Source organism: Zeugodacus cucurbitae, chromosome 2, assembly GCF_028554725.1.
Source record: "Zeugodacus cucurbitae isolate PBARC_wt_2022May chromosome 2, idZeuCucr1.2, whole genome shotgun sequence".
In the NCBI taxonomy this organism is placed as follows: domain Eukaryota; kingdom Metazoa; phylum Arthropoda; class Insecta; order Diptera; family Tephritidae; genus Zeugodacus; species Zeugodacus cucurbitae.
This window is the reverse complement of record NC_071667.1, coordinates 76,747,694-76,763,063: the sequence shown is the minus strand read 5'-3', so window position 1 is coordinate 76,763,063 and position 15,370 is coordinate 76,747,694. Positions and strand designations below refer to the sequence as shown.

General features: G+C 36.5%; 1 protein-coding gene across 1 annotated transcript in view; it reads left to right on the top strand.

Annotated features, from left to right (window-relative positions):
- Positions 1-439: 439 nt before the first annotated feature.
- Positions 440-15,370, top strand: part of LOC105211302 (T-cell leukemia homeobox protein 3) — a 31,854-nt gene continuing 16,923 nt past the window's right edge. Inside the window, exons 1-2 of the mRNA XM_011182652.3 lie at positions 440-1,970; positions 6,276-6,631. Of these exons, the coding sequence (XP_011180954.1) occupies positions 1,807-1,970; positions 6,276-6,631 (520 nt within the window). The 5' untranslated portion in view covers positions 440-1,806. The remainder of the gene's footprint in view (positions 1,971-6,275; positions 6,632-15,370) is intronic.

Below are 15,370 nucleotides of genomic sequence, written 5' to 3'. Positions count from 1 at the left end.
TTAACAGCACATTGTTGTTGTTGCTGTTGCTATTGCTTTTGTCGTTTTTGTATTGCTCGTACTCTCATTGCCAATTGTTCTATTAATATGCCACATTTGCGCTTGCCACAATTTAACGATTTCCTCTAAACAGCAAATCAAAGATATCAAAAACAACAAAAAAAGAACGCCAACCAACAACAAGAAAATAAATATCAACCGAACACAAAAGCAAAACGTTTTTCGTTTAAAACGTCGCTAATACCAGCTGCATTGTTGTTGTTCTTTGTTGCTCACCATAATAGCATTGAATACACACACAAAACACTTGCGACTGCTACTAAATAGCTTACAGCTTGTGAGGGCAGGGGGCCTTTAGTCAAATAAGCGACTCCATGAAATTGCACAACTACAACAAATTGTATGCACAACAAAGCGATGGCACAAAAACAAAAAATGCCGACGCATGCGCTGTGCCAATGACAACGCAGCAATTGTGCGCTTGACTCCGCCTCCATTGTTGCATGCGAGCTGCGGCCGGCCAACAGCAGAGGTTCGTGCGAATGTGTGTGGTGTAGTAAGTGACAGCAAGTGCATGCAGTGCTGCCAAGTTTGAACGAAATGTATGTGAAGTTACAATGAGAACTGGTTTTCATGGTGCTCACGCCGCCGCTGCTGTAGGCCGTCGATTCTGACGCAGTGTGACTTCATTGCCTTTAGAAACGGTATATGAAAAAGGGGCGGTGCTTATTGCAAATGTTTTTTGTTGCTGTTGTTGTTAGTGTTAGTAATAATGTGCACATTAAAAAGGTACTCATTCACAGGCGAGTTGTTGTTGTTGTAGCACTATTAGCGTAGGTTAGGGCGGAACGTTGTGTATATTTACTTGCTAACGAGCTCTGGCAACACACAGCAGGAAGGAAGCCGTAAAACTGGTATAACGAGCCGCTACTGGTGCCACTAACAGCAGAACACAACACAGCAACAACAACATGGCAATCGCACTATTCGCCGGTGCCTGGGGTGAGTCGATACGTCGCTTGTGTTGATGTTGTTGGTGGTGGTGGCGGCGGCGTTGTTATTATTACTGCTGCTGCTTCCATGCTCTACGTTGGGTACTGGCGGAGAATCAAAAAGCGGAACGTTTTATTATTAAGCTGCTGCTGCTGCTCTGGTGCGGTTGCAATAATCGAGACTCGCGTGCGCTCGCACAAAATCACATCTCATAACAACTATTTACCCGTTCCCGTTCAAGTTAATTTGCGCGCTGCTCGCTGCTCGCCTACTCAACGGCAATAACGGATTAAGAACACGCATACATACATACATATATTAAGAAGTTCCGTTTGTGTGTGTGGGTGTGCGTTACCCCGCGACATATTTGTGCAATTGGCGTTGACAGCGCTTTTTGTCAGCGTCTCATACATGCTCCACGAGTTGAACGAGGGCACGGCAATTTTTGGCCATACAGCATATCAGCATAAGTTCAAAAGCGTTTGAAGCGCTCGCAGTGACGCGTTCCATTGAAAGTTGTGTCGAGTTTTAACTAAATTAAGTGGCAATATTGTGTGAAAGACCAAAAAAAAAAAAACAAAAACAAATAAAAAGCAATAAAAGTGTGTGTTAAATAGTAGAAAAAAGAAAACTAAATATTTACTTTAAAAATATATGCAATACCGTTAGCAGTTTAAATTTTTTTGAAAATCAATTAAAACTTCCCTTCTCAAAGTTATACGCGTTTTATAATCTCTTCCAAGTATATATAATAAGTGTAGTGCTTTGTGTTTCCGTGTAATTCCCATTAAATTGGCGCCACAACAAATCACCATGTCATCAACACACGAACACGACGATGAGGAGCGTGATGAAATGGAGGATGAGCAAGAGATCCATGTCGATGTGGACTCAGACTCGCGTATATCCTGCGGCAGCGGTTCCGAAGTAGATATGGAAGGTGGCAGTTGCTATGATGAAATGGAAACTCCACTGAGGTAGTGTTCTTCTATATACCTTTAAAGACCTTAAATTATTCAAAAGGAAAACCTCTTTATAGGTTAGATATTATTAGTACATAAATGTAAGACACCAATGTGATGGATCTGTACATATGCATACATAGTTCTAAGTCCGTTTGTAAAATAATACTTAGAGGAGTTGAAGTCATAAAACCATTCGGTAAACATTCAAGTCAAATTGAGACTAAAGTAGATTGGCTTGTAAGGTTTAAGTTCTTGATATACTATTACTGGGGAACATAAAAAGTGTGCCGCAATAAGAATATAGCCACGACATGGTAAGCAAGCGTTCTTTCCATGGAGGCGCGTATTGTTTTGACTCCGTTAGAATACAGCCAGACCTCTACTTCTTCTTAACTGTCGTTGGCACCCCTTATGCGCCCGAGTTTACAACAGGGCGCCATTCATTCTTCCTCTTGGCAGTTTAGCGTCAATTGGTAATACCAAGAAAAGTCAGGTCCTTCTATACCTGGTCTTTCCGTAGTGGAGGGTCTTCCTTTGCTTCCAACAGCGGGTACTGTATCGAACACTTTCAAAGCTGGAGTGCTTTCGTCCATTCGGACAAAATGACTTAGCCAGCGCAGCCATTGTCTTTTTACTCGCTGAACTATGTGCTGATCGTTCCATCGTATGCGGTATTCGCCATTGCCAATGTTCAAAGAACCTCAAATCTAAAGAATTCGTTATAAAACAGTTAAAGATTGACTTACTTACTGCACGTCTAAGCCCTTGCATTCCGACACGTTAACTGCCTCAGCAGGAGTTTGGTAACGTGCAAAAAGTTAGGAAACTATCTTCTCTCTTTGAGTCTCTAATGAGAAATTCTATTCTTTAACTCTTGCTGCCCGTCACATTTTTAAACAGAAAATCAGAACTATGAAGACGGCTTAAAGGAATTAGAATGAAGAATGCGTCGATTATTTAGAGCATTTGTAGAATTCTGAAGATTAGAGAGAATAAAAAATATAACTATTATTTAGTTGGACTCAACAACAATTTTTAATGTATTTGCCAATGAAGATTTTAAGATTTTAAGATTTTAATTAGGAAACTATTTTCAAAAACCTGATCAGATCTTGAATCTTATTTATTATTCAAAACTAAAGAAGACAAAAAAGAAATTGAAGCAACTGGGAAATCGTGTTGATACTATTAGTTAATTATATCTAGTTTTAAATATATACAACAAAAACAACAAAAAATATTTTATATAAAATAAAAATATTCATAAATTCTGCAAGAGATCACACTCAATTGCTCCAAATTCCTACAGAAAGTTATGAATTCTATAAATAGTTACCTCAAAATCAATTTCATAGAGCAAGCTCATTATTAGTTCTTTAATTATTCACTTTTACACCTACAAGACCTGATATTAAATATAATATAATCACACAAACTATAACTGACAAGCGCCTAATGGCGAAATTATGTTAGTCAAATGCTTACAAATTGCTCAACAATTTAAAAAAGTTAATAAACGCTGTATAATTTGTAAATTTACTAACAAATTAGACAAATGCGAACAAGACAAAATGCGATGAGAAAGAAAAATTAATAAGCTGTGAACAAAAAAAGCAACAAAGCAAAACGACCAACTTTTCTAGTTATGCCAACTTCGCATTCAAGGCGACGAGTATTTATATTAACGGTAGATAATGGTTATAATTATGTGGGGCACCGTTTCTACTACTAAGTGAAGCGTTGAGTGCTTCTTTTGAGGGCGTTTGCTTGGTTGACTCTACTGGGGAGTAAGAAATTGAGGAGAATAGGAATTTTAGTATCAACAAAATTTTATAATTTTTAATGGAAAAAATAAAAATATAATTCCAGAATTTAAATGATATTTTGTTAAGAGAGGGAAGAGAGTAGGGGGTACTATGTAAGTTTTCCTTTTCTGTTATTAATATTTTTCATTTTAGAAAGATTGTGAACTTACTTGTGAGCTTTGGAAGGTTTCCGAGCTCAGTCACAAAGTATAGTGTATTGCTTTACAACAAGTTCAAGGATTACCCACCATATTTTTTTAAAAACTGCTCGAGTAGTCTTACGAAATTTTCTTAAATCAGATACAATACAAAATGGCTATTAATTATTATTTTTGAGAAAACAATTGCATTTTAATGCTTCTGTCTCAAATCCAAATTTAAAAATTTGATCACATTGGCTTTTTCAAAATAATAAATTAAAATTTTAACCCTTTGAGTTTTCTTCGGTGCTCATATGGCCCGTGACACCTTCAAAATCTCAACAAATTTACATTCCTTTCAGAATACTCCAACATGTATACAGAAATGGTGTTGTCAATTTAATTTTAGCAAGATAACAGCTTGTGAAATCAACAAATTGCCCTCAAGAGCAAAGCAAAATATGAAACAATCGTGACCACTTAAACTAAACGATACGTGTTTGGCATTCTCCATACGTGTTAATGGGGTTAAGAATAATCAGGGCCGGATTTAGACGCAATAAATCAGTAAAAGTCGCTTTTAGACAATTTTTTACGCAATGGCGATTTAAAAAGTTTCCATTAAAAATAATGGTTGGAATATTCACATTTTTTTTTTTTGTTAGATGGAAAATCACTCAAAATCGTGTGAAAGAAAGAAACCATTTTTATGTCTGAAAAAAAACTGAAAATATTTATATTTTATTTCAAAATATATTTTATACCAAACAATTACTTTTTTAAATAGCTCTCTAACGTCCTTTTAGGGCCCCTTAGCTTGCCTCGGCCCATTTCACTGAAGTGCAAGCAACTCCTGCCGCGTTGAATTGAATTACCTTGTTTCCCAACGTGTAATTCATACTTTAACGAACAAATTTGTACATATGCTTTAATATACATATGTACATACATAAATATATATGTATGTCTACCTCCCATTTATAATGAGTGGTACATATTTGATTTCCATTTTAAATTAATGAGTTTTACAAAGTGTCACTGATAAGAACACGAATATGAAAGGTAGTTTAATCCAATATCCAAATAGACTGCAACGCGTATACTCGCAACACTCGCATTTATTAATTAAGCATCGAAAGGAGACTGGGGGCCCACGCAAGGCACGACATAGCGCCGTTTTCGATTAGACATGCGAATGTGACGTTGGACGGACAACAATGTTAACAGCGAGCAGTCGACAGTCGGCAATCGCATTAGCAATATCAATGGTATACAGAACAACAACAAAAAATCACAACAAAAACCAAATCAACCAAAGTCAATCGCATAAAACTGGTGCGAAACAAGAACATGAAAACGCGCGTTTAAAAGCAAATATTCGTGTGAATTTTGTGATTGTCCAGCAGCAGCCGATGACAGACTTAATAAAAATAGCACAACAACAACACAGTTCGAAATAGTTTGCGTGACTCTTTGAATGCGACAAGGTTTTGGCACAAAAATTTTGTTTATACCAAAATGCTTGAAATCCATAATTTGCGTGTTCTTTTATAAATTATGTCAAAATTTTGATTTTGAGACGCGAAGAGGCGTTTTGTCCTTGATGGACACTTCTTTAATTACATTTTTTTTTAATTCTTCGAAAATCGTCTGTGCATATCGAGCTTCATACGAGAATGTGAGGGACTTTTAATAAATTTTAAAGTTTATAGATCGATATTTTAAATATTAAAAATTTTTATATAATTATGGGATGTTCCAAACCTTCATAGGAGAGTTTTGAAAATATAGCTCATCGAGAATAGGTTACACCCCATCAAGATTATGTCAACCCAAAATCTCTCGTTTACGAAGTACTGTGACCACGTAAATAAACTTTTTTTCATTCAATTCGACGATTTTTCTTCAGTTTCATAAAGATTTTGATGTGATTAGTCTCTAACAATTTAATAGATCTTCCAAAATATTTAAATAAATAATTTAAAATATTAAAATATTTATCTCAACTCTAGCAAGTAAGAGTTTTATAGAGATGAAGGAAATTTTGTTAAAAAAGCCGGGTCCATGGCAATTTAGTACATCATACTTCTTATTATCTAGCGACTATGCATTCCCTTATCTACTACTTGATTCCTATCCCGACTCTTGTACTTCCTAATAACGATGACCCTTTGGTAAGCAGTATCTAAATTCGGAAGTTATATCTGACATAGAATACATTTCCGAATCTAAGATCCCAGTTCTAAAAGAAGAGAACACCCTAGCCCACCCCTTAATAAAATTTTTTTTTTCGCATACAAATTATTATTATCATTATTATCTCGCATATCCATCCATTTTCAAATAAACCTTCAATTCCTCTCTCATTTCAGTGAATCCGTGCAATCGGAGCAAACACGCTCGTCATCCAGTGAGAATTTACCCTTTAGCATATCGCGCCTGCTGTCGAAACCCTTCGAAAACAACAACAAACAAAGTCCTGAAAAAGACATAATACAGAGCGAACATGACTTAGCCGCGTACAAGTTGGCCACAAGCATAGCCACCTCGACGTACGGCGGCGCCACAGCACTCTACACATATCCGCACTTGTATCCGACCGCCGCAGCGGCAGCCGCCGCCGGACATGTACTGCGTGTACCGCCGCAACGGACACCATTAACCTGGGCGCTGCCGCCGTTACATCATGCCGCACTGGCACATCAAGCGGTCAAGGACAGATTGGCAGGTGAGTTGGTACAAAATACCAAATAACAACAAAAACAATAAATATTATTTAATAACCACCAAAAACATGAGTACCAACAAAAGAGCTTCCGTTTAACTGCCGCTGCGTCGGCTACTGCTGCTGTTTCTGCTTTACACACGAGTGTGCTGCATTTAAATTCTTACCATTTAATGATCCATCAAAATCTTTGGTAGCATTGGTCGTTTTGTACTCGCCAAACTTATTGGGCGGCAGAACATTGTAAGCGCTGTGGGGCGTCTAGTAAAAGCCACATTTATGGATTGACCATGTTGTTGTTAATCGGAATTGTGTCAAACTCTTATGGGGGTTAGTTATGTGCGCGGTTGTTCGGGAGAATGCACTTCATCAATTAAATAAAAAGTACCGTTAAAGTGATGTTTTGGTGAGGGAGAAGTCCAAAACGGATTAACTGATGTACTCGTGAAATTGCAACAAAATAATGGGAACTCAATATTGGGAACCAAAAAATTTGGGATTATTTTTTGTACCGAATAAATTAATTTTAATGAAAAAATCCATTTATGACCCAATGTTAAAGAAAGCGATATTTTTAGTTTCATCTTATATCAAAAATATCCCCAAATCTAAATTTGTTTAGTCAGAACACCAGAAGTAAAGGCAGTTTGGACAAGATCCTGGTTAGGCTGATCTTTGTATTCAAGGTCACGAAGAATTCCACTTGTTACAGTTGTGGAAGTCTTTTGCGATACCAAAGAATTCCTAGAACAAATCAGAAGAGTCGCAGAGCTTAGAGTCTGTCACAAAGGCGGTTAATATCAAATTCAGTCAATTCCCAAAGTTTAACGAAGGATGTTTCCACATCAGTCTTCGAAATCGTAGACAGTAGAAAAAAGTTTGAATGATTCCATCCCGGCTATTTTCATATAATTTTTTCAACTTATGTCCGTCTTACAAGCCTCACCTCTCTGGTAGGTTGAGCAAGATGAATCTTGCTGGAGGAGCAAGTTAATATTATACTACGAAATTATTATGTATGAGTATATCCAGTTCCAAAACATCTCTTCATTCAGAACATTTATATAAGTAAGGCTACATCCGTCTCGAAAACTATCATTGAAGCATTGCTGGAAATATTCCAGTGTTCACATTTCAAATACTTTGCATGAGTGTTGTGAAGACGTCAACATTAATCAACGCAGCCAGCGCTCGAGCAGAGCTCATGGGCTCTTATGAATTCCTGTCTTATCAGTGCCTTGGCGTAAAAGCTTTTTCCGCGCTGGCAAGACCACCGGTTGGAATTTGACAAATGAATTGCATTCAATTATCACATTACTAGCCAGCAATGAAGCTTGTTTGGTGAGTGGCGAAGGCAATGTTGCCAGCCTACAAAGTTGTCAAAAAAGATGACTTTTCTAAGAAGACGCAGCTAATGCAATATACTAAAGGTATCAACATAAACATACATATACGAGTATGAAAATAGCACATCGTTTGGCTACAGCAACAACAACAAAACTCTTACAATAAAATAACAACAACAACTAAAGTGGGAGTAGCATAACAAATCACCGAAAACGGCAAAAAGCTACTGTTTTCAGCAGCAATAACACATTGCCGCCCTCAGCGTCACGAACAACAACAATGGAAGATGCAATGCAGTAGCAATAACATGATGGCCACAAAGCACGCACACTTTAAGAATGCGTGCCACATCGATCTTGCAAACGAGTGTTGCAGTGAAAGCAACAACAACAACAACAACGAAAAGGCACAAAATATACACTAACAACAACAAAATACATGGCAAGTGTTTTTTGAAAAAGGATGTGCGTTGAAGTTGCACGTACGCGGGCACACGCATTTGCCAACGGGGGGCTTCGTGTTCAGCGGTGGGCACACTAAATGGTGGCAACGTGTCACCCAGCTTGCAGTGGCACACATGGGCATGCGCTATGGCTGGACTCCTGAACTGATTATCATTGTTGCTACTGTTCTTACGTATGCTCAGATGCTGAAGACTTTGATGGAGGCGCGTGATCTGCGCGCTTATATGTACATATGTAGTTGTTGCTGTTGTTGTTGTTTTTTAATAGTTGCAAATTTAAATGGCTAAAGTGTAAAAGCATGTTCGCCTTCAAACGTTCACAACTAAACATAACACACTATCGCCCATTGAGTCCATGAGTGCGAGGATGAGTTCGCCGCCCAGAAGTACTTGTTGCTGCCACACACTAGCACTTGCTACTTTGGGAGGCCTGTTACTGCCTGTGTACATATATATTTGTATATGTATGATCAAATCAAGGTTCCTGAAGATGATTGTGCGCGTTAAGTATTCATTTTCAAGAATATCCGATTTCGTTTCCGCTGGTTATAATGTTCAAGTGTGGCTCGAACCAAGCTTTGCTTTGCTAATTTGTTTATATTTTGCCATTCTTTCGTATGAACAGTGAAGATTTGTGTTACCATGTGTAATTAAAATAAAAAGGGTGTTCCGTTAGCTTCTATGTTTTACTTTAATTGCATTAAGAATTCTAAACCCATGCAAAAACGGGTAAGAAGTGGTTTTTCGTTGAAATTTTCAAAGGTTTTCCTCTTCATTTTTGATATTAATTCATTAATTTTGTAATTGTTATATCATGTAGGTTATAGTTTGATATTTCCTTCAATATTTTAGTGCTCAGTTTTTATTATATGGTTAAAGATGTTACTGAAAGATTCTGGATCCCTAAAACAGTACAAGATCGTAAAGAAAGACTTTCAAATTGTTGCATAATTAAATATCCTAAATCACCTAACAGTTCTAACCTAATTTTTTTCAAATAAAACCAAAATTAATGCTCTTTGAAACCTAGTAAGCTGAACATTTAAGTACACTTAAATAGGAACGAGTTTGTCTACATTGCTTCTAAATATTCTTGGATTTGTAACTATCGACGATAATTATAATCATACAATATGGACACCAAGAGACGATTATGTGGCAACAGCATCGACTTTATTCCTTTTCGGAGTCACTACGCATTTGCAGAGCTTTCCAAGACTCATCTTTGAATATATTTTCCATTAATATAAATTATTTTTCCAGTTCGATTATCCAAATTATGCATGGATTAGCGCATTTAATCCGAAATTTTTATATAAGCTATTCAAAACGATCGATCAAATGACAATCAACCGACAATTAACTGCAAAAAAATTTATTATAGAACTTCGGATTCGGAAGAAAATATATAAGAAGTTCCATTCCAAACTTATTCAAGAAGCTTTAGTTTATTCAAGACGTTTTGGGATCCGACAAAAAGTTTCTTGAAATTTTTACGACAGTAAGAATATCTAAAATCAAGATCTTTAGAAATAGTACAAATTCTATACACGCTTAATTCCTCCATAAGAACCGGTTCCCTTCATTATCTGAAACAACACTCGTTCCCACTAAACGTTCCAACACACCTACTAAACTTCTCAAGCAGCTGAAAACCCCAAATCAAAATCCCAAAGCAAAAAAAAGTCGAAAAGCAATATTCGAGAGCATTTGACCTGTTTAGTCCACCACTTAGCAGATCAATTTAAATGCGTGTCACCGACGGACGAACCGTAGAGACACCGTTTGTCGGCTAAGCTGCCGACACTCACCGTTTTCGCACACACTTTCAAAGCACCGCTTGAAGTATTCGATTTTGGCACTGTTCGGTGCGGTCAGTCAGCAGTCAGCAATGCCGCTCGTTGACTGACGGTGGACTTTTCGTTATTTTAATGAGGTGGTTTACATGACTTTTTAATTTCGAGTAGAAGGAATTAATTACGCGTTGGGCGGTCACAGTCGCTCGAAATGACTTTGAAATCGAAGCGCAAACACTTCTACATATCGGAAGACAGACAGCAAGATTTTTGTTGGGGCCCTTTATGCGCGCGCTTTCCGCAATGCTGCGCGCCTGTTTGTCGGCGTATTCCTCTTATCCATGCAAATTGTGACGGTCCACGCATGCGCAAAAGCCGCTAGTTGATACACATTTAAGTGCAAACCGATATATGCGAGCTGTATGTCTCTGTTAAGCTTTTAATTTTATTAATTACTAAAACATCGGCTGGTAGCCGCGTAGCCAGTGTTGCTACATTTCCGCCTGCACCTTTTTATTACCTGCTCCATCGGGTCTTCGCTCAAATCTTATGCGTCAACGCCACACATACATATTTACATACACTCACATACTGGCAGCAATTCGATTATACATTTTTATAAACAAGAAAATATTCAATTTTATATCTTTTCAACCGCGTCTTCTGGCCCTCGCTTCCTCACTGCCGCGCGCTCTCGCATTGCTCGCTTCGCGCCGCGTCGCCTGGCCGTTATTGTGCTTATTAATTCTTACACTTTTATCAGAAATTTACGTTGTCGCTTGTTGTGCTCTTTGTCTTCGCTGATAAGGTGGCGCCTTGGCTTTTTCTCTAAATTGACTTCTTTCAGTCGTTACCCCGCATTAGCGCAACCATGGTGGCAACATTTCATGGCTTGGCCTGTTCGCGACCTCATCTCTGTCCTTATGCTTGCGATGATTTATGGCTGCCTAAAGCCGTTTCTGAACCGTTTAACGATAGGACTTTATGCATATTTAGCGCCGCTATGCGACAGTCGTTAACCGTAATTGAGTAACAGTTCGGAAGTGGTTAGAGTGGCGACACACATCGCAGTGGCTGCACCTTCGTTTTCAAATAATGTGAGTGTATGTACATATATGCATATAGATGTTGATAGACTGGGGAGACTTGAAACGTTTTTGTGAAATACAAAAATAGAAACAAGTGTTGGACATGATTTGGTAAAGGAGAGACAAATGGAAGAATGTAGATCAATATATGCTCGTACATTTACATAAAGATGGAGAAACCCCTTCTAAGCCCGAAATACCAGCATTTCATTCTTCATTGTAAATTATCTAATTGGAATCAGAACACAACAAACAAGGTCTTTGAAAGATAGAGAGTCTTCATTAACTTTGTAGCCGATTTGGTTAGATTTCCAATGTTTACTAGAAATATATGTTTCATAAATAGTAAACTGGGAAGTCGTATTACTCCCTTTTGCGTGAAACTTCATATTCAATAAACCAATTAATCAATCTCAACTAATATTTATTCTTGCTAGCTATAAAATCAACTTTTTCTACAGTTTCAGTATCAGAAGAACAGCGAAAATTTTCATTTAACGGAATTTCTACGTATTTAATATATAACTGTATAGTTTTAGAAAGATTTCGAAACCTATTTTGGACCCTATAATATTGATTATATTCATCTAAAATTAAAAAAATTATTAATTGAACAGATTTTAATTAATTAATTAATTTCTTAATATAATTTAATTTCTTAACATAGAAAAATTTGATACCAAATCTCGATGAAATATAGCAATACCTGTGATTCCATAAGGTTAGACGGATTTTTATATATTCCTTCCATATTCACCAGAAATGACTCCCTGTGATTTTTTCCCATTTATTATGCTAGAACTTTAACGGGCTGTCGATTTACAACCATATGAGAAATCACTGAAGGAGCCAAAGGCTATCCCAAAAATCGAGTTTGCGAAGTATTTCGACGATTAGAAGAAGCGCTGTCATAAGTGTATTATATCGAATAGGGAATATTTGGAAAGCAGCAACATTAATGTAACCGAAAGAATTTTTTTTCAAAAAACGAAAATTCCCGTTATATTTTGAACACACTTCGTACATTTTCAAAGTATAAATTTTCAAGAATAGGTTTTACCGATAAAATGTAAGCATTCTAAGGGAACATAGATATGTGCAGTATCAAACATTTACGAAATTTGTCTATAACTTCCCCAAACTACCGTTATGAATAGAATACAAGTTTCCACCCGCCTGGTAAACTTAAATACGAAATTTAAACACTTACGATATTATTTGAATACATAATTTTTTTAGGGCTTACCTTTTTGTACATGCATACATACGTACATCCAAAATAAATATTTACACAAATTTAAGCTTCGAAAATCCTACAATCTGACCCCTTTGATTATTTAATGACTTTTAATTTATTACGAAAACTTTTCAATCGGACTTATTTTCATAAAAGCGACCATTATAAATGACTTCTATGCAGCATAACGGCATATGCAGGAAGCAATTTGCTTAAGTACTTTCATAAACGTAAAATCGATGGTTAAACAGACGTTAAATATTATGAAAGCAAAACTTTTCCGAATTCTTAGCAAGTTTCTTAAGCTTGAAAGGACTTCGTAGCGCCGCTGCTGCTTGTGAAACCACAAAAATCATAACTTAGCTATTTTTCAATTTATCTAAATCAAGTTCAACTACTAACTATGCTGGGTCTATTTACGAATTTCGAAAGGTCGTCGCAAGACATGGAATAAATATACACACATACATATGAATACCCTTCTCACTCGTGCTTTCATGTGCCGTCGGTTTTCCGCATAAATAATGCATGTTAAAAGCTTTTCGCATTATTCGTCTTGTGCTTTAGACGCCAACGCCAAGCGGCACTACTACACATTGGAAAAGAGCAAGGAAACGGCGCAGAGAGTGCCGCTTAAGAAAGGAACTACCTCCTTGTGTACCGAGAATACTCAAGCACTCGCTTGATATCATAAAATTTCATATCCCCTTTGGATTATTTAAAAGCGTTTGGTTGTGGGGCAAAAAATAAATAAAAATGTGCTTATGTAAATCCGCTGAGCTGTGGCAAGATTGAAAATGTTTTACATATGTATATGTTTCAAAGGCGTTAGGCGGCGCCACCCACAAGTGAGCTGTTACTACTGTTAAGCACCAACTCGAGTTATTTGTTTACATACATATATGTTTCTATATATTGTTGTTGTTGTACATTTATTTTCAGCGCTTTGCTGATATACATATTCAAATTCAATCGCCTCCAAACCACCGTTATTCACAAGCAACCCCGACTCATGAGAACTCATGTGGGTTACAGGAACACATATAACCGAATATAACACTTTTACAGCTATATAAGTCGTTATTTTAAATGGTGGGCCTATAAAATTATGCTTACGTGGTTTACATTGGATTTACAAGCCTGCACACTCCTCTCTCAGAATCGAAGCCATTTTCACTGCCAATTGTGGCTGCCATACTCGTAAAATCGGTTAACATTCACAGCATCGACACACCTAGATTTTTGGGGCTGAGTTGTTGAGATGGGGTTGGTGTTGGGGTTAACGTGTCAAGTATGCCATATAAAGTGTTGTTGTATGTGATGCGGTTGCATGGCAAATCATGTGCTTATGATGTGTAGCGTTTGCGGTGCGATAAATGGCTTTTACTGCAATTGATATTACCAAAAATACAGCCCAAAGCATAGACAACAGCACTACATACTCGTATATATGGACTCATGTACAGTCACGTGTGAATTTTGGATTGGTGGTAAACTCTCAGCATATTGATTGCTGGCAAATTTATGTTCCAACGTCGAAACATAAACAACGTATAAAATTTGAAATTATTTCGACGGCGTTTAAAAAATGAGTAGCGCTTTGACTTCGCCATTTTTTATGTGTGCTTTGGTAGAAAGCATCAATAAGCTATGCGATTTGTCAGTTTAACACGTGATCACGTGCTTCAACTGTGAGTTGTAAAAGAATTCGTTGGATTTATGGCTTGAACGGGCACATAAAATCTATCGAGAAATCGTAGTCAAAAATTTATTTGTGGATAGGTGGGTGGGTCATAAAGTGTAAAATAGAAATGTTTCCTATTCAAATATTCGATTTTTGCATATAAAATATACTTTTTAAATGATTTGATTGTAGAAGTTGAAGGAAATGTGGTTTTACTTTCTAAATACATTAATTTTTATATTTATTAAAAAATGTATTTTCACCTCTTTATTATAAGGTAATATTTGCCAATAGTTTTAAAATATTAATTTTTTGAAGACCTTATGTATGCCCATATTTTCATTTTTTTTTTTTTTTGTAACTTACTAATTATAAATAACAATGATATTTTCAGTAAGTCCAATTCCGAATTTCGAAATATTCGATTTTGAAGGCTAATAGCCTAGACAGACGGCAGAGTTAACCCCGATTAACTGCACTTTTAATAAGTTCCAAATTTGTAGGTAACAGACGGCAGAAAATCGAGTTATAAACTCCCATTAACAGCTGATTGGCAATAATATTTTCATTTTGGTAAAATAAAATTTGATAGAAAGCAAATATTGCGGTTGTTAGCCGCACAATTAGTACAAAATCACTAATTACTAAAAAAATATACATAAATACGTTATTATATATATACTCATATTTCCATTCACAATAGGTTAAAAGCGGCCATGTTTAACAATGTTGCCAACGAAAATGCCACGAACTCCCATTAACTCTCTAAAATTTTGAGGATTCTCCCATTTAATATATAATAGTATAATTAGCTTACGGTGTTAACTGAGATAACTCTCGAATTAAAGTACAGTATACTCTCGAAAAGTAAATCTATTGGTATTTTGGGATCAAGTAGGAGAGTTTATTTACTAAAAAGACGCGATAAACAAGAGAGTAAGTGTTTTTGCAACATCGTAAAAAACGCTGCTTGCTTCGTTTCGAATTTTTTATCACACTCTCTGAAAAGTAAATTAAATTTTTTTTTACTTTTTCGAGATGCATGTGTAATCTTAAAGGTGATTAACTTTTCCGCGATTATTTACTTTCTGAGAATTTACTTTTCGAGAGTATACTGTATCTCGAAT